General features: G+C 39.5%; 2 protein-coding genes across 2 annotated transcripts in view; one reads left to right on the forward strand and one right to left on the reverse strand.

Moving 5' to 3' along the window:
• PEX3 (peroxisomal biogenesis factor 3) overlaps positions 1-1,973 on the reverse strand; it is a 36,033-nt gene extending 34,060 nt beyond the window's left edge. The window contains exon 1 of the mRNA XM_003790274.3: positions 1,623-1,973. Within this exon, the coding sequence (XP_003790322.1) occupies positions 1,623-1,695 (73 nt within the window). The 5' untranslated portion in view covers positions 1,696-1,973. The remainder of the gene's footprint in view (positions 1-1,622) is intronic.
• Positions 1,974-2,052: 79 nt separating this feature from the next.
• The window catches only part of ADAT2 (adenosine deaminase, tRNA specific 2), a 26,516-nt gene continuing 7,190 nt past the window's right edge, over positions 2,053-21,378 (forward strand). Inside the window, exons 1-2 of the mRNA XM_003790275.3 lie at positions 2,053-2,173; positions 18,121-18,225. Of these exons, the coding sequence (XP_003790323.1) occupies positions 2,078-2,173; positions 18,121-18,225 (201 nt within the window). The 5' untranslated portion in view covers positions 2,053-2,077. The remainder of the gene's footprint in view (positions 2,174-18,120; positions 18,226-21,378) is intronic.

The following is a 21,378-nucleotide window of genomic DNA, read 5'->3' on the forward strand; positions in this document are numbered from 1 at the left end:
TTCTCTGAATCAGTTTTTTTTTCTTTTTAATTTTTGCATTCCTCTTTCTAAAGCTTTCAATAGATTTTTTAAAACTCCTGAGTGTAAGCTATCCTCCATTGTAGCTGGGACTACAGGCACCCACAACACCTGGCAAGCTTTTCTATTTTTAAGTAGAGATGGAGTCTGGCTTTGCTCAGGCTGTTCTGGAACTCCTGAGCTCAGGGAAGCCACCCTTCTGGGCCTTCCAGAGTGCTAGGATTATAGACATGTGACACTACACCCAGCCCCTTGTGATTATTTCTAATTATTTCCCACAACCCTGAAGGGGGATGCTATTTGTGCTATTCTTTCTGAGATTGCTAAAGAGATAATATTCTGTCTTTCAATACTAGCAAAAATATTTATATTTCTTCCATCATAAATAAAGCTATATTTATTTTTAACTTTTACAAATAAAATGTACTCTGCAGTTTCAGCATGATTTATATCTACACTAGATACCAGAGGCTGAAGACATCATCAAACAGACTTTACATATAAAGAATTCCTCAAAGAAGGTGATCAGAATTTATATATGGTTATTGCTGATTTGTGAGACTAGAGACATGTAGAATACTGTCTTTGCCTTATGAACAAAAACTGCTTCAAACTTTCAAGAACCACCATCTGAACTGTTGATGCTAAGAATATTGTTAATTTCAAAATGCTGGTGGATAACAGAAATATTAGTTACTATCCATCAAATAGTAAGAAAAAAGCAACCAAATTCTTTGGGAAACTTCCATTCTTGGTTTTAAGTACTTCCATAACCAAAGCATGTCATTAGTGATAAGAATATTTCTCAAAAATTTAAGTTTGAAAATAATTTCCTCTTCAAGTTCCCAGATTTTCTTCTCATATAAGTCACAAGTCTTCTATTCTCTCCTTCAAATCTCTGAATATTATGACATGAATGTCATATGAGGAAAAAAAGTCTCAATTTTTTTTATCTGTTTCTAAATCTCTTCTCAGCCGGTGCAACTCAGTTATGTCAGCTAGATGGGCAACGATCCCAACCTTGAAAATCCTGAGGAAGATTCCACAACATACCTCAGGCATTTTTCTTAACTACATAGTTTGTATTCTGAAATGGCAGAAATACAGCTGGAACATTGATTTGGTTTTCTTTGTCTAGTCCATATTTTCCAGTCCTTCAGTTCAATTGTGCTGTTTTCAGAAATTCAAACTAACTTTACATACCACCCCAAGGGCAGCCTTTGGGTTACTCTCCTGGAATATCAGGAAACTCCCGTGAAGGGGGAAAGCCAGACAAAGTAACAAGAGTGTCAAATAGAAACGAAGGAAAGCGGTAGAAGAGAATTAAAAACATGTCTCTGTAAAAGAATGGTGCCTGGAAACATAAATTTAAATTGTGATGGGTGCTTCCAAGGTCGAAGAAACAGAGTAAGAGCAGTGACAGAGCAAAGGTGCAGAAATTCTCCACCTGCACAGAGGTTTGCCACCCTGCTCCCCAGCTGATGGTTGGAGGAATCCCCTCTATCCCAGACTAGGACTGCCTGGCCTCTCCCTCTTTTAGAAGTAAGTCACCCCTCTCCCACCTCCTTCTCCCAATGCCCCTTTCCAAGCACGCTCTCACCCACCTCCAAGTACTGTGCCCAGGAAGATGCATTTCTTTTTGTGACGTTTCAGAAAATTCCACATAGATCTCAGCATCTTTAGGCCCTGGGAATGTGGTCTGTCTAAGGGTGAGGGGCTGGTTCACCAGGAAACCGTTTCTTTATCACCCAGCCCTCACGACCTGGCAGGAGTACCGTCGTCCCGCTTGGTGCTCTCCAGAAATCACAAACGCGACTTTCCGCAGAGACTGTCACTGGAGCGGGAAAGGGGCGTGGACTACAGCAGAGCACCTGCGCTCTCCGACCCGCCTCGCTGCCGCCGGCTGCTCACTGGTCCGGAGCGCCCCGGTCCGCTCAAAAAGCGCTCCCGGGTGCTTTGCCATTCGACTCCCCCCGGAAACGATAGCCTGCGCTCGCCGCGTTCCGCTGCCTGCGCTGCTCCGCCGCAGCGGCCTCGCTGAGTGGCGGCCAAGAGCAGTATGGAGGGGAAGGCGACGTCCACGCCGTCTACAGACCGCGCGTGCTCGGTGTCCGCGGAGGAAATCGAAAAGTGGATGGAGGCGGCGATGCACATGGTGAGGAGCCCGGAGGCGGATGCATCGGGCGGGAAGTTTCTCCAGCCCTCACCCAGACCCGGGCTTGTGAGCAAACGTCTCGGTCGCGCTTTCTCGTCACCATAATCTTGATCGCGTTCACATTTTCTGGGGAACAACCGGCTTTACTGTCATGAAGGTTTCTTTAGCCCATTCTCACAATGGCCATGGGGTAAGAAAGAGGAGGAAGTGCAGAAGTTATTGGTTTCATTGGTTTGGAGTGTGCTCCAAACTTGGCCATCCAGACCCTTGCTGCCATGTGCTTCCTCCCTTTCCTTTCGGTTGTCGCACATTCTCAAACCCACACACAAAGTCACGTTATGTGTTTTTGCCTTCTTGAGCAGATCTAGTCGAAGAAAGGAAGAGGAGGATGTTTCTGGTAGAGAGCAGTGTGGAAACTAATCCCTGTACCATCAGCCTCTGTTACTCATTCATTTTCTTCCCTCCGTCCTTTTACTTCGCTCCCTCCCTTCAGGACTGCTGATTAAGGAGCGCTCTTATCAGATAGTGAATAATCCAAACTTTACTTAGATTTATCTTTGCCCGGGAGCCCCTTAATAGGGATTAAAGTTTGGGATGATCTATATGTATGTGAATAAGAATATGCATACAGTAGACACATTTATATGTAGATGTATGCTTGTAATTACCAGGCCAACAGGGAGCACACATAGAGTGGTTGTTCTTTAAGATTATAATGGAGCTGAAAAATTAACATCATAGTGGAATTATTTAATATTCTCTAAGTCTTAGTCTATTGCTTTATTTTTTGTCTTTTGTTTTTATAAGAGACGAGGGCACCGTTTGTTACCCAGGCTGGAGTGCAATGGTGGCGTAGTAGCTTATGCAGCCTCAAACTCCAGGGCTACAGTGATCCTTCTGCCTCAGCCTCCGAGAGGCTGAGACTATTGGTGTGAGTAACCATACCTGGCAACTTTTAAAATATATCCAGTGTGGCCTAAGTATACAGTGTTTACTAATGCTACACTAGTGTACGGGAGTGTCCTAGCCCTTGACATTCACTGTCTGACTCACCTAGAGCTTCCAGTCCTGCAAGTTTCATCTGCTGTAAGTGACCTATACAGGTGTAGCCTTTTTTCTTTTATATGTATTCCTACCTTACCTTTTCTATGTTTAGATATATTTGGATACACAAATGCTTACCATTGTTACAGTTGCCTGCCCTGCAGTATCAGCACAGTAACATGCTGTACAGACTTGTAGACTAGAACAATAGGCTATGCTATTACCATCTAGGCTATACCGGCTACCCTAGGTATGTAGTAGGCTATACCATCTAGGTTTGTGTAAGGACATTCATTCTCTGATGTTCACACAGTGATGACAAATTTCTCCAATGTATCCCCATGGTTATGTGATACATGACTGTATACATACATATATATTATATATATATATATGCACACACACATGAAATGCCCTTCAAGTTTTCATTCTTTGATACTTCTGTAAATAAAAACTTTTTTAGACATGTTTTTGATTATATTCCTCTATCCTTAATGGTACCTGGTATCTTATACTTAATTAATTCCATAATATTCATTCATTCCACAAATGTTTATTGAGCGCACTGTGCTTGACATTGGGAATTCATTGTGAAAACTGCTTTTGCCATATTCTACTGTTTAAACTCTACATTATTTCCCATGCATTCATTCACCATTACAACCAAACATTTTGGTTTATGTAAGCCACAATGCATTAGAACATTTATCCATTATTCCATTGTTTCTGTTACTTATATAATATTCTCTGTTTTTTGTTTTGTTTTTTTTTTGAGACAGAGTCTTACTCTATTGCTCTAGGCTAGAGCGCCATGGCGACAACCTAGCTCTTAGCTACCTCAGACTCCTGGAGTCAAGAGATCCTCTTCCCTCATTCTCCCAAGTAGCCACAATGCCTGGCTAGTTTTTTTCTATTATTAGTAGAGAGGGGTCTCACTCTTGCTCAGGCTGGTCTCAAATGCCTGTTACTTACATAATGTTATCTTAAACTTGCTTATAATAGTTTTTTTGAAGTGACCCACAAATATAAAAATATCTATTTCATATTATAACCCAGGAAACATACATATATGTAATCTAAACAAAAGTTCCCAAAATAATAGATACCCTTCTTATGTACAGTTTGCCTGGTATTTCTGCATTTAAAAAAATGCTGGTCATGATTCATTAACTTGATATCATGACCCATTCTTTAATCCCACTTCCAAATTTATTTTTTCCATTAAATTTATAGGGTATATAACTTGGCATCTGATAATTTGAAAAAAAAGTTCACATGTACATTTTAGAAATTAATTCGTAATTGGATTTATGAGTCCCGAACTCTTTTATCTTACTAAATTCTCCATGTTGGAGACAAGGAGTTTTTATGTGATATCAAAATTTTATCTTCCTTCCTCCAAATCATTTTCCTTTTTTTAGGTTAGTCAGGTGAAACAGTGGGGGTAGAGAAGGAACTGGTTGTGATCAGTTGGTTGTAAACACCAGTGCACTCAGACCCGCCAGCCAAACCATTTCAGTAATATCATTTGCTAGGCAGTTTATTAGTAGTGATAATGATAAACTAATAATAATGCAAGATCTTAGTCAAGATATAGCGTTTTCTTTCCATCCTTTTGTATAATATTTCAGATTATATTATAGAACTATTTTCTATAGGACCATGAGACAAGATGCTTAGAGGAAAATAAAGATTTGAAATATTCATTTCAGAATATTCATGAAACATTCACGAAACATTCCTTCACCCACCTCTGCACTGTTGTCCCTCCCCTCTGCTTCTCTCCCCTCCCCTCCCCTCCCTTTTTCTTCCTTCCTGGTATCTCACTCTGTCACCTAGGCTAGGGTGTAGTGGTCCAGGCTCACTGCAGCCTCCAACTCCTGGCCTCAAGTGACCCTTCTGCCTTGGTCTCCTGAGTAGCTGGGACTATATACCACCATGCCCAACTAATGTATTTATTTATTTATTTTTTATAAAGACAGAGTCTTGCTATTTTGCCAAGGTTGTTCTCAAACTTCTGGCCTCAAGAAATTCTCCTGCCTGGGCATCTCAAAACACTGGAATTATAGGCGTGGGCCGCCCACCTGGTATACACTATTTTCTCTGTAGTCTTCTGGACTAAACACTTTCCATTTGCTACCTTTTAGAGTGGCCCTGGGCAAATCACTTCATTCCCCCTAGGGCTTTGCTTTCTAACTTTCTAAATGGGATGATAGAACTCCAAAGAATTTCTAAGATCCCTCTGGCCTTGACTTTTTTTTGGTTTTTGTCTCGTAATTGGATTATAAACACCAAGGGGTGTGATTACACAGTTTCCCTCCCAGACTAGGTTAAGGAGGCCCTTTGCAGCTGTCTTTTTTTTTGGCTTTGGCCTATACTTGTGTCTTCCAGGCCTTAAACAAAGGGAAAAAAGTGCTTACCGTGAATTTTGTGCTTTGTTTAACCATCACCAACTCGGCTAAAGCAACTTACTTCAGCTGGTCAGCCTGGTAAGGTGGCCCATGCCTGTAATCCTAGCGCTTTGGGAGGCTGAGACAGGTAGATTTCTTGAGCTCAGGAGTTCTGTACCAACCTGGGCAAGAGCAAGATCCAATTTCTATTATATTAAAAAAGAAAAAGACAAGAAACTTCAAATCTTAAATTACTTAGAAGAATTACCTTTGAGAAGAGTTTAAGGTTAGACCAAAAGTGTAAATTTGGAAATAGCAAGTTGATTTCTGCTTAATTTGCACTGAAATTAGAAAGTGAAACCTATAGTATTATATGTAAAAAAGAAGATACTAACATTCTTAGCATAGAGACCGAATAGACATAGTATTTACAATGTGGCCAATACAAATATCTAGAAAAGGACAGATTTAAGAACCTTAAATTTATTTCCATAGTATATAATTTACATAAAACTTATATACTTTCCAAAGTAAAAGAGAAGGTATTAGTACCCTAATACTGAAAAGGTCAGAGGATAGGAACATGATTTTCTGAAAGAAATAAAAAGTAGCCAACAGATAAGTGAGCAAATGCGCACTTTCCCTAGTAATAAATTTCACACTAAAAAGAGATACAATTTTTCCCCTCTTAAACTGGCAATAGTGTGTGTTTGCACACATGCAAGGAATTGGTTGGTTGGTGGCTGAAATGATGGTACCTTTTTTTATATGCAGTCTGTCTCTGCAGATGTAAGAAGCCTTAAAACTGAGCTTATCCTTGACCCAGTAATACCATTTTTTTCTAAAAGGAAAGTATTTTACATAATGTTTTTTTCTCATTATATAAACAATTCATCGTCGTAAGAAACTCATGCTATAAAAAAGAGTTAACAAATGACGTACAAATGACCGAGAAGTCCCTTTGTTAGAGGTGATGCTGTGAACATTTGGAAGCATCCTTCTCTCAACAGATGTAAATAGCCACGTATACTTTTGCATAAATGGACATATATATATTGATTATTATTAGTACCTTTTTATGGGTAGTCTTAAATATTTTTATTTTGAATTATTGAATTGAGCACAATAACATCACCAGAATATAAAGTGCCCTGCTCCCACCTCTTTAGTATTTGGCAATGTGATAAGTGAGAAGTAACTCTGTTACTTTTCTTTTGTTATTTGATAAAGTTAGCAAATTTTAAATAAGATCATCAACTTTATTTTTTTGTGTGTGATAAAACCATCATTTTCTATGACAGCTTTCTAGCTAAGTACAGCATCATCATAAGTTATTTTAATCATCCTAGCCTGCTTAGCATAGCATTCTAAGATACAGGTTTGGGAAAAAAAGGCCAGTGGCTTGTAACCACTGTGCTGTGCAGTGTTAAATGATGCTGCAGTGCTGTGCACGGAGTTAGATGATGCCGCAGTGCTGTGCACGGAGTTAGATGATGCCGCAGTGCTGTGCACGGTGTTAGATGATGCCGCAGTGCTGTGCACGGAGTTCGATGATGCCGCAGTGCTGTGCACGGTGTTAGATGATGCCGCTGTGCTGTGCACGGTCTTAGATGATGCCTCAGTGCTGTGCACAGTGTTAAATGATGCTACAGTGCTGTGCAGTGTTTCATGTGGGCCCAGCAGCTCTATAGGGTATTATTATTTCAGATGGGAACATTGAAATTGAGAAATTTTGTTAAATTCCCCAAAGTCACAGAGCTGGTAAGGATGGAGCTGTGTTTTGAGCCCAACCATGTGCTTTTTGCCTCTGGCCCATCCTGCCTCTCCGTGGGAGATTACTCACTGCTTGCCAAACATACAAACTTTCTCTCTCTCTCTTCCTTTTCAATTTCATTATGCAGCCTACTGTGTATTGGGCATCCTAATTGAACATTAACGTTTTTTTTCTTCTGTGAATTGCCTTGACGTATCCTTTGCCTGATTCTATGATTGGTTTAAGTTTTAAAGTCACATGGTAGGCATTCTTTGTATTTTATAGCTATTTCTAGGAATAATTCAATTCACAAGGAAGCCACAGAAATGTTAGGGAAGGTCTAATATTTATCTATGTTTATAAATTAAATTTGATATTTATAAATAGCTAATGTTTATAACAGTGAAGAATTTGTATCACTATAAATGTCAAACCGTAGGAGACCAGTTAGTTGAATCTGGTAATGCTTAGACAAGGAAATACTGTACAACGTTGAAAAAAGTGATAAAAATATTACCTAATGTGGGATAATATTAATTAACAATACATTTCTCAATGAAAAGTGCAGACTGCTGAACTGTATATACAGTGTAAATCTGCTTGATGTTTTCAAAAATTGTAGATCAGCCGATGCAGGGATAGACAAAACCGAAAAACCTCTGTTGCCTCAGAATAATAACATGGATCATATTTTGGGGTGATAGGATTAGAGGTGAGTTTTAAAAAATTTTTTTTAAATTTAGTTTTAATTTATTTTCATCACTTTTTCTTCACAATCCAGATACTTTAAAATGCAAAGAAAACTACTTTCAATGATAGGTCAGGGACTGGCAGTACAAAAACTTTTCAGACTGCAAATGAGTCCTACCAATGATAATACCAAATGGAGATCGAGTTATCAAAATGAAAACACTCAACATATTCAAAGTTCACAGGTATTTGTATAGAGCACATAAAAAGGCAGCTTGCTAACCAACTCTTGTGATTTTGAGGAAGTATTGCAGAGGTTTGAAGAAAATAGATTTATTAGTTAACTTATCAAGAGATTAGAGAGCTTGAAATAAGTATTAAAAAAGAAATCTGTGCCTTTATGAGAATGTCATTAGGCTTTAAGTATGCCAATTTTAGTAATTCAATTATCGTTTTGTTTTTTTTTAATAAGAAATGACACTGCAGAATTGCAGTCCTGGTCCATCAGTCTTTATTTTTAAAGCAAGAAACAGAATGTGAGTAACCAGAAAGCACTAGTAGGCATCATTTAATCCAAGATACTAGCTCTTAGTTCCAAAAGCACTTGCAAAGAAAACCTTTTGGGGGAAAGGGCAGAGGGGGATGGAAACACTCCATAATAACTGGAATCCAGTTATTTATTAATTATGATGGGCACATAATAGCTGTATATCTTTATGGGGTATGTACGCTGTTTTGGTACGGGCATACAGTGTGAAGTATCGAATCAGGGCAACTGGGGTGCCAGCACCTCAGGCATTTGTCATTTTTGTGTGTTAGCAACATTCCATTTCCACTCTTTTAGTTGCTTTAAAGTATACTCTGGCTTGGCCAGGCACGGTAGCCTGTCCTGCCAGCACTGGAGGAGGCCGAGGTGGGTGGATTGCTTGGGCTCAGCAGTTTGAAACCAGCCTGAGCAAGGGAGAGACCCTGTCTGTACTAAAAATAGGAAAAACTAGCCGGATGTGGTGGTGCATGGCTGTAGTCCCAGCTAGTCAGGAAACTGAGGCAGGAGGATTGCTTGAGCCTAAGAGTTTGAGGTTGCTATGAGTTATGATGATGCCAGGGTGACAGAGTTGAGACTCTGTCTCAAAAAAAAAAAAAAAAATATATATATATATATATACACACATATACATAAAAACATATACCCTTGCAGTCACTTCATTGTGTTATGAAGTATTGGTCCTTCTCGCTAACTATTTTTGCACCCATTAACCATCCTCATTTTATCCACCCTCTCACTATCCTTCCCAGCCTCTGGTAACATTCATTTTAATTTGTCTCCATGACAGCAGTTGTTTTTAGTATTTAATTCCCATGTATGAGTGAGAACGTGAGATTTCTCTTTCTGGGCTTAGCCTAGTTCGCTTAACATGATGTTCTCCAGTTCTATCTATATTTTTGCAAATGGCAGAATTTCGTTCTTTTTGTGGCTATATAATATTCCATTGGGTTATGTTCCACAATTTCTTTATCCAGTTTTTTGTTGATGGACACTTAGGTTGATTCCAAATCTTGGCTGTTGTGAATAGTGCTGCAGTAAACATGGCGTGCAGGGATCTTTTCAATGTACTGAGTTACCTTCTTTTGGATACATACCCAGCAGTGGATTGCGGGGTCGGATGGTGGTTCTTTTTACCTTTTTGAGGAACCTCCATACTGTCTGCATAGTGGTTGCACTAGTTCATATTCCCACAGTGTATTAGGGTCCCCCTTCCTCCATATTCTTGCCAGCATTCCTTATTACTTGTCTTTTTGATAAAAGCCATTTTAACTGGTTGAGAAACTTGGTATCTCATTGTTGTTTTGATTTCACTTCTCTGATGATCAAATGTTGATTATTTATTCATACGCCTATTGGCCATTTGTGTGTCTTCTTTTGGGAAATATCTATTCAGATCCCCTACCCATTTTTTAAATAAGGTTATTTGATTTTTCCTATTGAGTTGTTGGAGCTTCTTATATATTCCAGTTATTGATTGCTTTACAAATTTTTCTTCCACTTTGTAGTTCTTTTGTTTTTTTGTTTTTCTCAGCAGAGTCTCGCCCCCCTCATCCCACCTGGAGGAGTACAGTGGCGTCATCATGCTCACTGCAGCCTCAGACTCCTGGGCTCAAGCTGTCATTCTGTCTCAGCCTCCCTCGTAGCTAGGACTATAGGGATGTGCCATCATGTCTGACTAATTTTTAAATTGTTTGTCTTTGTCTGATTTTGGTATCAGGGTGCTGTATGCCTCATAGGATGAATTGGGGGATGTTCCCACCTCAATATTTTAGAAGACTTTAAGTAGGATTGGTATTAGTTCTTCTTTGAATGCTTGGGAGAATTTAGCAGTGAAGCCACCAAGTCTTGGGCTTTTCTTAAATAGGAGACTTTTTATTACCGCTTCTATCTCGTTACTTATTATTGGTTGCTTAGGTTTTGGATTTCTTCCTGGTTTTGTCTTTGTAGGTTGTACGTGTCTAGGAATTTATCCATTTCTTCTGGGTTTATTGGCATATGGTTGCTCATGGTAGTCTTCAATGGTCCTCAAATTTCTGCAGTATCAGTTGTCTCCTTTTTCTTTTTTTTTTTTGGCCAGGGCTGGGTTTGAACCCACCACCTCTGGCCTATGGGGCCAGCACCCGACCCTTTTGAGCCACAGGCGCCACCCAGTTGTCTCCTTTTTCATCTCTGATTTTATTTATTTTGCTCTTCTTTCTTTTTTTAGACTGGCTAAAGGTATATAAATTTTGTTTGTCTTTTCAAAGAACCAGCATTTTGTTTTACTGATTTGTTTTTGGTAATTTTTTTGTTCCATTTCATTTATTTCTGCTCTGATCTTTACTTTTTCTAGTAATTTTGTGTTTGCTGTGCTCCTTTTTGCTAGTTCTTTGAGATGCATCATTCGGTGGTTTATCAGAAGCTTTTCTACTTTTTTTATGTAGACACTTATTCTCATCGATATAGACTTTGTTCTTATTGTGGCTTTTCCTGCATACTGTAGATTTTGATAAGTTGTGTTTTCATTTTCATTTGTTTTGCGAATTTTTTTATTTCAAATTAATATGAGGGCATAAATTTTTAGGTTACATTATTTTCACTTCTAAGATAAAGTGCACGTTGTAGTGTTGAGAATTTTAAAATTTCCTTCTTAATGTTTTCATTGATCCGCTGGTCACTCAGGAGCATACTGTTCAATTTCCATGTGTTTGTGTACTTTCCGATGTTGTTATTGTTATTGATTTGTGGTTTTATTCCATGGTGGTCGGAGAAAATACTTGATATGATGTCAATTTTTTGAATTTTTTAAAACTTGTTTTGTGGCTGTTAGTAACATATGGTCTATCCTTGAGAATGATCTGTGAGCTGAGGGGAAGAATATGTGTTCTGCAGGTGTGGATGAGATGGTCTGTACACGTTAGGTCCTGCAGGTGTGGATGAAGTGGTCTGTACATGTTAGGTCCTACAGGTGTGGATGAAGTGGTCTGTACGTGTTAGGTCCTACAGGTGTGGATGAAGTGGTCTGTACATGTTAGGTTTGCAGGTGTGGATGAAGTGGTCTGTACATGGTAGGTCCTACAGTTGTGGATGAGATGGTCTGTACGTGGTAGGTCCTACAGGTGTGGATGAAGTGGTCTGTACATGTTAGGTCCCTTTGTTCAATAGTGCAGGTTAAGCCTGATCTTTCTTTGTTGATGTTCTTGGCTGATCTGTCCAATGCCAAAAGAGGAGTGTTGAGGTTTCCAGCAATTGTTATGCTGAGCTCTGTCTCTTTCCTTAGCTCTGATAATATTTGCTTATATTTGGGTGCTCTGATGTTTGGTACATATATTTGGAATTGTTATATCTTCTTGCTGAATTGACCCCATTTTCATTATATGATGACCTTTTTTGTCTCTTTTTACAGTGTTTGCCTTGAGTTCTATTTTCTCTGATAGAGGTAAAACTTCTGCTCTTCTTTGGATTCCATTTGCATGAGGTATCTTTTCCCACCCCTTTATTTTTAGTCTTTCTGTTTTTTAGACCGTGTGTCTGTAGGTGGAGATTTCTTGTAGACAACATATAGTTGGGTCTTGTTTCTTTGTCCATCAGCCTCTCTTTGTTTTTGATTAGAGTTTAGTCCATTTACTTTCAATGCTATTATTGTTACACAACGCCTTTTTGTTATTTTTTGTTTCGTGGTCTTTCCTTCCATCTTGTCTTCCTTTGTTAAAAGTGTTTTTCTCTCGTAGCATGTTTTAATTTCTTGTTTTTTTTTTTTTTTAACTTTTTTGTGTATCTTTTGTGGGTTTTTTGATTTGGGGTTACCATGAGGCTCGCAAAAAATATTTTATAGCTCCTATCTCAAACATATGGCAACTCTGTTATAAGCAAAGAAAGAAAGAAAGAAACAAGTAAAGAGAAATCTAACAGTAATTCTAAATTTCGATGCTAGCCCTACCGCGTTTTAACTTTTTGTTGTTTCCATCTGTATCTTTTCACTGTCTCTCAAAAAGTTATAGTTTTTTTGGGTAGGTTTGTCTTTTAGTCTTCCTACTAAAGGTACGAGTGGTTTCTGCACCACAATTACAGCAGTAGAATGTTCTGTGTTTGTGTGCTTACAGTGACTACTGAGTTGTCTGCCTGTAGATGATTTATTTTGTTTACCAACATCCTCTTAATATTTCTTATAGGAAAGTCTCATGTTGATGAAATCTCTCAGTCTTTGTTTGTCTGGGAAACTCTTTATTTCTCCTTCATGTTTGAAGGATATTTTTATAGGATATAATATTCTAGGTTTAACATTTTTTTTCCTTCAGCACTTTAAATATGCCATGCCACTATCTCCTGGCCTAAAAGATTTCCACGGAGAAGTCTGATCCCAGGTAAATTGTAGCTCCTTTATTTCTTATTTTTTTCTTTTATCTTGCTTCTCGTGGGATCTTCTCTTTATCTGTGACCTTTGAGAGCTTGATTATTAAATGCCTTGAAGTAGTCTTGTTTGGGTTAAATCTGCTTGGTGTTATATGACTTCCTTGTACCTGAATATTGCTGTCTTTCTGTAGATTTGGAATATTCTCTGTTATTTCCTTGAATAAACGTTCTGCCACAGTCTCTGTACTTTTCTTTAAGGCCAATAACTCATAGGTTTGCCCTTTTGAGGCTATTTTCTAAATTTTTAGGTGTGCTTCAATTTTTTATTCTATTTTTCTCCTCTGACTGTGTATTTTCAGATAGCCTGTCTTATTTATCAATTGAATTTTCATCTTCAGAATTTCTGTGTATTCTTTTCTTATTTCATTCTCTTTGTTTAATTTCTCTGATAAGCTCCCAAATTCCTTCCCTGTGTTATTTTGAAGTTCATTGAGCTTATTTAGGACAACTGTTTCAAATCCTTTGTCTAAAAAGTAGCATATCTTCTTCACTCCAGGACTGGTCACTGGTGGTTTATTCAGTGTGTTTGGCGCAGTCGTGTTTTCCTGAATGTTCAGGATGCTTTTGTATGCCCCTTGATATCTGGTCACGGAAGAGGTAGGTATTTATTTTCACAGTCTGGCTTATTTAAGCCCATCTTTCTTGAGAAGGCTTTCCACATATTTCAAGGACATATGTAGTGATCCAGACCTTTGGTCACTGCAGTCACATCAGGACTGGGAACACCCCAGGCCTAGTCATATTGTGACTCTTGCACAAGTGATACCTCCGTGGTGGTGGTGGGTCAGATGCGGGAGAATTCCCTGGATCACCAGGCAGAGTCTGTCACTCTTTTCCCTCACCCTCTGTGCTGGGCTGCTGGAGTTGAGAGAGGAGAGATGTGGGCATTCTCTGTGGCCACTGCAGCTAGGATTGCACCAGGTCACACCTGAACCAGCCCTGTCTCACCCAAAGCCCGTGATGACTGTTGCCTGGCTACTTGTGATGTTTCTTCAAAACCCAAGGACTCTTTAGTCTGTACATGATGAATTCTGCTGGGACCAGGTCCTTCCCTTCAAGGCAACGTGTTTCCTTCTGATCCAGGGTGAATCCAGATATGCTGTCCTGGACCTAACTAAGGCCTGGACACGGGCTTCGGGAGTCTGCTTGATACTTTATTTTATTGTGGCTGAGCTAGTAGCCAAGATGCAAAACAAAGTCCGCCGAGCTCTTCCATTTCCTTTCCCCATGTGGAAAAAGACTCTCTGAGCCACGCTGCCTGGAGATGGGGAGGGGTGACACAGGCCCTAGCTTGGCCACCATTTGTGTCTCACTGGGTCATGTGCATCCAAGTCCACTGGCTCCACGTCAGCATGGTCACAGGAATTGCCCAGGGACTGCACCCTTGTGGCCTGACTGCTTCTGTTTGGCCTCCGCTCCTCCTCCCTTCAGATTTTATTTTTTTTGGTTCAAGTTTTCTGCCTTTGTAATTAGGAAAAAGGAAAGATTGCTTATATACATATATAGTCACATAGGAAAAAAGGATGCAAGTTTTCTCAAATCAATTGTATTTTTATTGTAAAATGCTTTTGGGGGTACTCAGTATAACATTGTACCAGGTCCTAAGGGAAGTTCACAAAGAAAGCAAAACAAACACTGTCCTCTTTCAACAAATGTGATACGATGAAGTATTTTCTGTGCCTTGTGTTGGGTGCCTGGGCTGCAGAGGTGAGCAGGAAAGCCTTCCTAGTGCCTGGATCTAGTGCTTGTCTCCCAGGAATGTACTGTGTGATTGATGAAATTAAGCCACACACAGTGGAAAGGTTGATGAGTAACATGCCCAGGGACCATCAGACGAGACAGCTACAAAGTACTATCAGATACCAGCTGGTAAGGTCCCGAGCAAGTCAGTTGAGATAAATTATAACGTTCCCTCTGAATTTTAAGGGATAAAAGGGATGTGAGCTGGCGGAAAGGATAGGAAAGGTAAATCAGAGCAGAGCAGCTGTCAAGTACAAAGAAATAAAGGACTTTTTCTTGAGCTAGGAGGTGATATAGATATCTGTCTAGAGCTGGGCTTCTGAACCTGGGGCTCAGGATTTAGGAAATCCATGAACCCTGAAACTGTATTTGAGATATTATGTGTGTGTGCCTTATTCAAGCAAGAGACTCCATAACTTACATCAGATTCTCAAAGAGAAGTTTGGCTCTGTGAAGATTAAGAACTGGACTTACAAGAATAATGGAGTCAGGTGGGTTCAGCTGGCTGGTGGAGAGAGTGGGTGATAGTTGGGAGGCCTTCAGTGCCTTGTTGAGGAATTTCAAGTTGATAGAGTGAAAAGAGAGCTTCTGAGAGTAATTAGTAGTACAGTTGTGGTATACTTTAACCTCCTGGATATTATTATGTTCCACTGAATAGTTATTCTGGCTAATATGTTTTATTCCCCCTAACTGTTTATCTTTAATAGGACATATTTCTTAGGGGACTCATCAAGAGTTTGTACAAACACAATCTGTCCCTTATCTCTCCCTTTTTAATCACCACCTCACTAGAAAGTAGTTTATAGTAGTAATTTCTCTAGAGGAAATAGTCAAAAACTACAAAGTCTCAGATCCAGGAGTTTTCATTATCTGGAACTGAGTAGGAACTGACTTTGAGAAAAATAGAAAATACATTTAAAGGCAAAATAGAGACCAACATTTGGACTGGGAAGAAGAGAAATTCTATTCTTCAATTTTGAAAACCGGGGATTTGTGAATTTAGATAAGACCTAGTTAGTTGCCATGTTTATCTAGTGCTGACCTTTGTCTATCCCCCCAAAGGCAAGAATAAGGTACATGTAAAGTTTCCCATACGCTTTTCTAAACCCGGTTTGCTTGAGCTTTTTTGCATTTGTAAAGAAGTGATCAGACTTGACAGTAGAATTGACTGGAGCTTTGGAAAGTATGAGATAGGGATGGAGTGAAATTGACTTTGAACTTGTCAGCAAAGCAAACACCCACACACACATATGCAGATTCTGTGTGTATATATGAATAGTTGTTGAATTTGGGGGTCACCGGGAGGAATGATCACTGCAGGTTTCTGTTTCACTGCCTTGCTCCTCCTCCCTTCAGTTTTTATTTTTTTGGTTCAAATTTTCTGCCTTGTTCAGAAAAAAAAAATATATATATATATACACACACACACCCCTAGGTATGTATCATAAAAAGCAGTTTACCTCCGTTCACTTCCATGGGCTTTGTGTTATTCTACCACCCCCTCTCTCGGCCCCGTTCCAGCTGCTCACCCACTCACCCACATGCTCATTCCTCGTCTATGATGTTATTTGTCCTTTTAAGCCATTCCCATTACTCATACTTTCTCTCTGATTTGGATAGCAATTGAAGGCATTTGAAGAAAAAAACCATGTTACTCTAAAGAAACAGGAAGATAATCCTGAGAGGTGCAAATAGAGTAAAATGAAATAAATTTGTTAGGAGGAAAATGAAAACTCACCTGGTGGCCCTGGTGCTGTCAGGTGAAGAAGAAGACAGGACTCAGAGGCCAGACGGGGTCTCCTTCTGCCCTTCCACCTACGTCCTTTCCACTTGGTCTTGGATTCTCTTGTACGTGTTTGAAGTGGCCCACCTAGACATACATAGATATCTCACAAAAAATATTCAGGAAATATTTACAGAAAATCCTTCCTACATCACCTCCATTTGTTTTTTAGAGTGGTTGTACCATTTTTACAAAGAGTGCACCTAACATGTTGTTGTCTTATGTAGTGTAGTGTGGGACAGGGTGACATCCAGTCTGGTCACCTATATGTTGTGGAGACTTTATAGGATAATTTCTATAATTTTAGAGATGCAAAAAAATCAAGTAGAATTTCGACAAGGAAATAATTCTAGTAAAGGATTTATAAATGGGATTTGTTCTCTTACCTTCCTACAAATATGTTTACTATCTTTGAAAAGGCACACAGCCCTGGCACTTTAAGAAGCACGGTTAATGACAGTCCTTTGGTCTCATCTTCCTCTAAAGAGAAGAAATCAGAGGCTTAGAACCTATGAAGGGCACTCCTTCCTGAGTCTCCCTTAACTAGATACAACACAGAACACAGGTGCTAATTACTGTAATAAAATTATGTCTGAGAAAAAGGAAAGCTCAGCTGCATTTCTTTGTTCTGGTGTTAGTACACGTGTATCCTATTCACGGTACATCTATTTTTTTTTTTTTAATTTCAAATTAATTTGAGGGTACAAATGTTTAGGTTACATTGTTTTCAATTGTAAGGTAAAGTTCAAGTGGTAGAGGAGCCTTTCACCGGGGGGTGTGCTGAACACCCTCACATTGTGCACAGCACGTGAGATCCGGCCGGTTGCCCTCCCTCTTCCCGCCAGTCGACCTCTCCTTCCCCTCTCCCTTCTCTCTCCTCTTCCTTGCTAGACTATATTTGTGTTTTATTATTCATGTGGGCATGTAGTTGTTTATATACTGGTTTATATACTCATAATTAGTATTGAGTACATTGTTGTTGTTGTTGTTGTTTTTTCCATTCTTGAGATATTTTACTGAGAAGAATGTGTTTCAGCTCCACCCAGGTAAACAAAAGATGTGAAATCTCCATCTTTTGTTATGGTTGAATAATACTCCATGGTATACATCGGCCACAGTTTGTTAATCTATTCATGGGTTGATGGGCATTTGAGTTGCTTCTATGACTCGGCAATTATGAATTGAGCTGCAATAAACATTCTGGTACAAATGTATATTTGGTAAAATGATTTTTGCTCTTCTGTGTAGAAACTTAGTAATGGAATTGCAGGATCAAATGGAAGGTCGACTTTTAGTTTTTTAAGAATTCCTCATACTTCTTTCCATAGAGGTTTGCAATTCCACCAGTAGTGTAGAGGTATTCCCTTCTCTCCATATCCATCCCAACATCTGCAGATTTAGGACTTTGTGATGTGGTCTAATTGCACTGGAGTTAGGTGATAGAGTGGTTTGATTTGCATTTCTCTGATGATTAGGGTTGAGGAGCATTTCTCATGTTTTTGGCCATTCATCGATTGGCCACAGAAGTTTCTGGTCAAGTCTCTTGTCCACTTTTGGTCTTTTTGAGTACTGAGCATTACGTCTTAGATTTTCCACTTTGTGTTTTAGGCCAAAGAAGCCCTTGCAAATACCGAAGTTCCCGTTGGCTGCCTTATGGTCTACAACAATGAAGTTGTGGGGAAAGGAAGAAATGAAGTTAACCAAACCAAAAATGTGAGTGAGCCGTACAGTTGCAAGCATACAGTAGGGAGACTGGAGTGGAGTGAACTTACAGAGTTGGTGAGAAGATGGCACTAAGCGTGTACAGCCCTGTGGCTATCAGTGTAGGGCATTTTTTTCTCAGCATCTCATTTTGAATGGCATTTTTTCTGACTTTAAAAGTGATATGTGTGGTTTATTTAGAGACAGAGTCTCACTTTGTCACCCTTGAGAGAGTGCTGGGGCATCATATCTCACAGCAACCTTTAACCCCTGGGTTCAAATGATCCTCCTGCCTCAGCCTCCTCAACAGCTAGGACTACAGGCACCCACCACAACGGTTGGCTAGTTTTAGAGATGGAGTTTCCTCTGGCTCAGGTTGGTCTCAAATTCCTGAGCTCAGACAATCCTTCTACCTCAGCCTCCCAGGGTACTAGGATTACAGGTGTGAGACAACACGCCCAGCCAAGGCAGTGCTTCTTAAACGTGGGAGCACTTGGAAAGTGTCACATTTTATGATTGTAAGTGGACTGAAGGATAACTTTTATACCTACAGAGCCATTCACATGGACCTTGATCTTATGGGATCTTCAGAGCCAGAGCATAAGTTGGTACTGGTGCTACGGGGACTTTAAAGTCCATCTGTTGTATATATCAAAATGAGAAGGAAACTGAGATTTAGCAAAATAGAGGGAAAGTAGGAACCAGATTCACAAAGCAATTTATTTATGAGCATAAAACATAACATGATTCTATTTCAGCATGTAACTTCTGTATGACCAAAAAATCAAATGAGAATAAATAATAAATATGATCTTTCATTTGCAATGCTTGACAAAATATTGACATCCCTAATCATAAATGAGCTCATAGAAATCAGTAACAAAGAGAATATGATTACAAAGGGAATTGAAAATACAAGGAGCAGAAGAAGATGAAATAACACAAATGACCGATAAAGCTAAGATTGTATGAAGATGACTTAGCTTAACATTATCAGAAGAAGAAGCAAAGTTTCCTTATAATATTACATTATCAGTGATTAAAAATACGAATATCTCATGTTTGTACAGTTTTTTTTTTTTTTTTAGACAGGGTCTCAATCTGTCGGCCTGGGTAGAGTGCTGTGGTGTCATAGCTCACAGCACCCTCAAACTTTTGGGCTTAAGCGATTCTCTTGCCTCAGCCTCCCAAGTAGCTGGGACTATAGGCGCCCGCCACAATGCCTGGCTATTTTTTGGTTATAGTTGTCATTGTTGTTTAACAGACCCAGGCTGGATTCGAACCTGCCAGCTCTGGTGTATGTGGCTAGTGCCTTAGCCGCTTGAGCTACAGGAGCCGAGCCTGTTTGTACAATTTTAAGAAGTGTGGAACACTCATTCACACACTGGAAAAACATTCCTATTATGGGACATTTATTCACAATGTAGCCCTCAACAGACCTAGCCTACAGAAATTATTCTAACAGAGTAGTTGGACAAATTCAAATTTATATATAAGCATGTTCACTACACCAAAAGTCTATAGCTAATATATTGTCCCTTCAAACCACTTATTTATCAGTTTATGAAAAACCTAGTAGATTAGAGAGTAGAATTAGAAAGAAAAAAGTGTGGCTCAGCTGTCGTAATAAAGCCATTTCCTACGTATAAGTATCATTTTTATATTTAACCATTAACTTTTCACTTAGAAAAACGAGAAGCATCTGCACACATGTCTAGTTGATATTTATTGAAAAATGACACAATTTTGAATATCATTTAAAATACTAAAAACATACTTCTATGCTGGAATGTTTTTTCAGTGTTTGAATTATGTTTCTGTGCATCACAAAGCACTTGTTAAAAGGGCATTGAACTATCTGTGAGATAAGTAATACAGCAGTTAATCAATGTACAGACACTTATTTGGGAGGATTCCGTATTTTAAATACTTCTATTTTGTGGTTTGGTATGTATGGTGTGTTTAACTTGAGAATTTTGGATGTCCTAACAGTGGCCATCTAGCCCCCCCATGACCTGGGTTTCTTTTATACCTGGAAAGTAACCTGGGTCTATTTGGTATTCTGTGTCACACAGAAGATTGCCTTGCAAATGCAGCATAGATAACTCTTGCCCCTGCATGGGGAGGCCTGAGTTCTACTTTTGGATCTCATGCCAGGACCACCCGTTGCCACCACTGCCTCCTCTCTGTGTGTCTTCAGTACGTGCCCGCTTCACTTAGCTTCTGTTTCTGTAGCAGTTAAGAAGGAGTTGATGGAGACGATTCCATTCAACATTTATTTACTGAGAGCTGGGAGGAGATTTGATTCAGTAATTTTGAACCTGACTTTTTAAAAGTACTCAAGTTGGGGAAACTTTTCCAAAGCTTTCCAGCTGGCTTTGGTGTGCAAGCTAGGTTGACAGGCTCTTCTCTAAAGTACCTTCCACCCCTGGGTTTATAATTAATTCTGTGATTCACCCATGCAGCCCCCTCGGCCAGCTGTGCTCCCATCTGCCTCTGGCTTCCATGGCCTCTCGGGCCACTGTGCCAGCACTTTTCACACCCTATCCTACCTCACAGGTAAACGAGCATCTTTCTGTTTGCCCTGATGGATTTTATGCTTGTTGAGGACAGAGAATTTTTATCCTACATTGAATTTATTTCATACAGTGGCTTGTGCATCATTAGCACGCAGTATAAAGTCTTAATAAATGCTATTGTCATGAATGTTATAAATAATTGTTGTACATAGGATCTAGGGATCACAGTAAGCTATTTTAGTAAGCGGGGAAGAAGAGGGAGAGAGCTGGAACAGTCAATATATGGCATCATGCCTTCACTCCACACAGATTTCTCTGTGAAACATAGAGGCGTAGACACCAGTGTCTACCATTTTATATATGGGGAAAGTAAGGCCTAGAGAAGTTAGGTAGCTTGAGTCCACACAATTAGAATTGTCACTGTCAGGGTTCACGTCTGAATGTGGCCACTCCACGTGCGTGATTTCTCCTGTGCTGTGCTGCTTCCTGTGAGGCATCTGAGACCAATAGGAAATCTCTGCTTCTCTGGAGTCTGCCATTATACAAGCTCTCATCCCCCAAAATGGAAGCGATAACCCTCAGGTAAACAAACTATAGGTTTGCTTAGAGCAGTGATCTCCAACCTTTTTTTTTTTTTTTTTTTTTT

This window comes from Otolemur garnettii, unplaced genomic scaffold (assembly GCF_000181295.1).
Source record: "Otolemur garnettii isolate 467f Iridium unplaced genomic scaffold, OtoGar3 scaffold00042, whole genome shotgun sequence".
Lineage (NCBI taxonomy): Eukaryota > Metazoa > Chordata > Mammalia > Primates > Galagidae > Otolemur > Otolemur garnettii.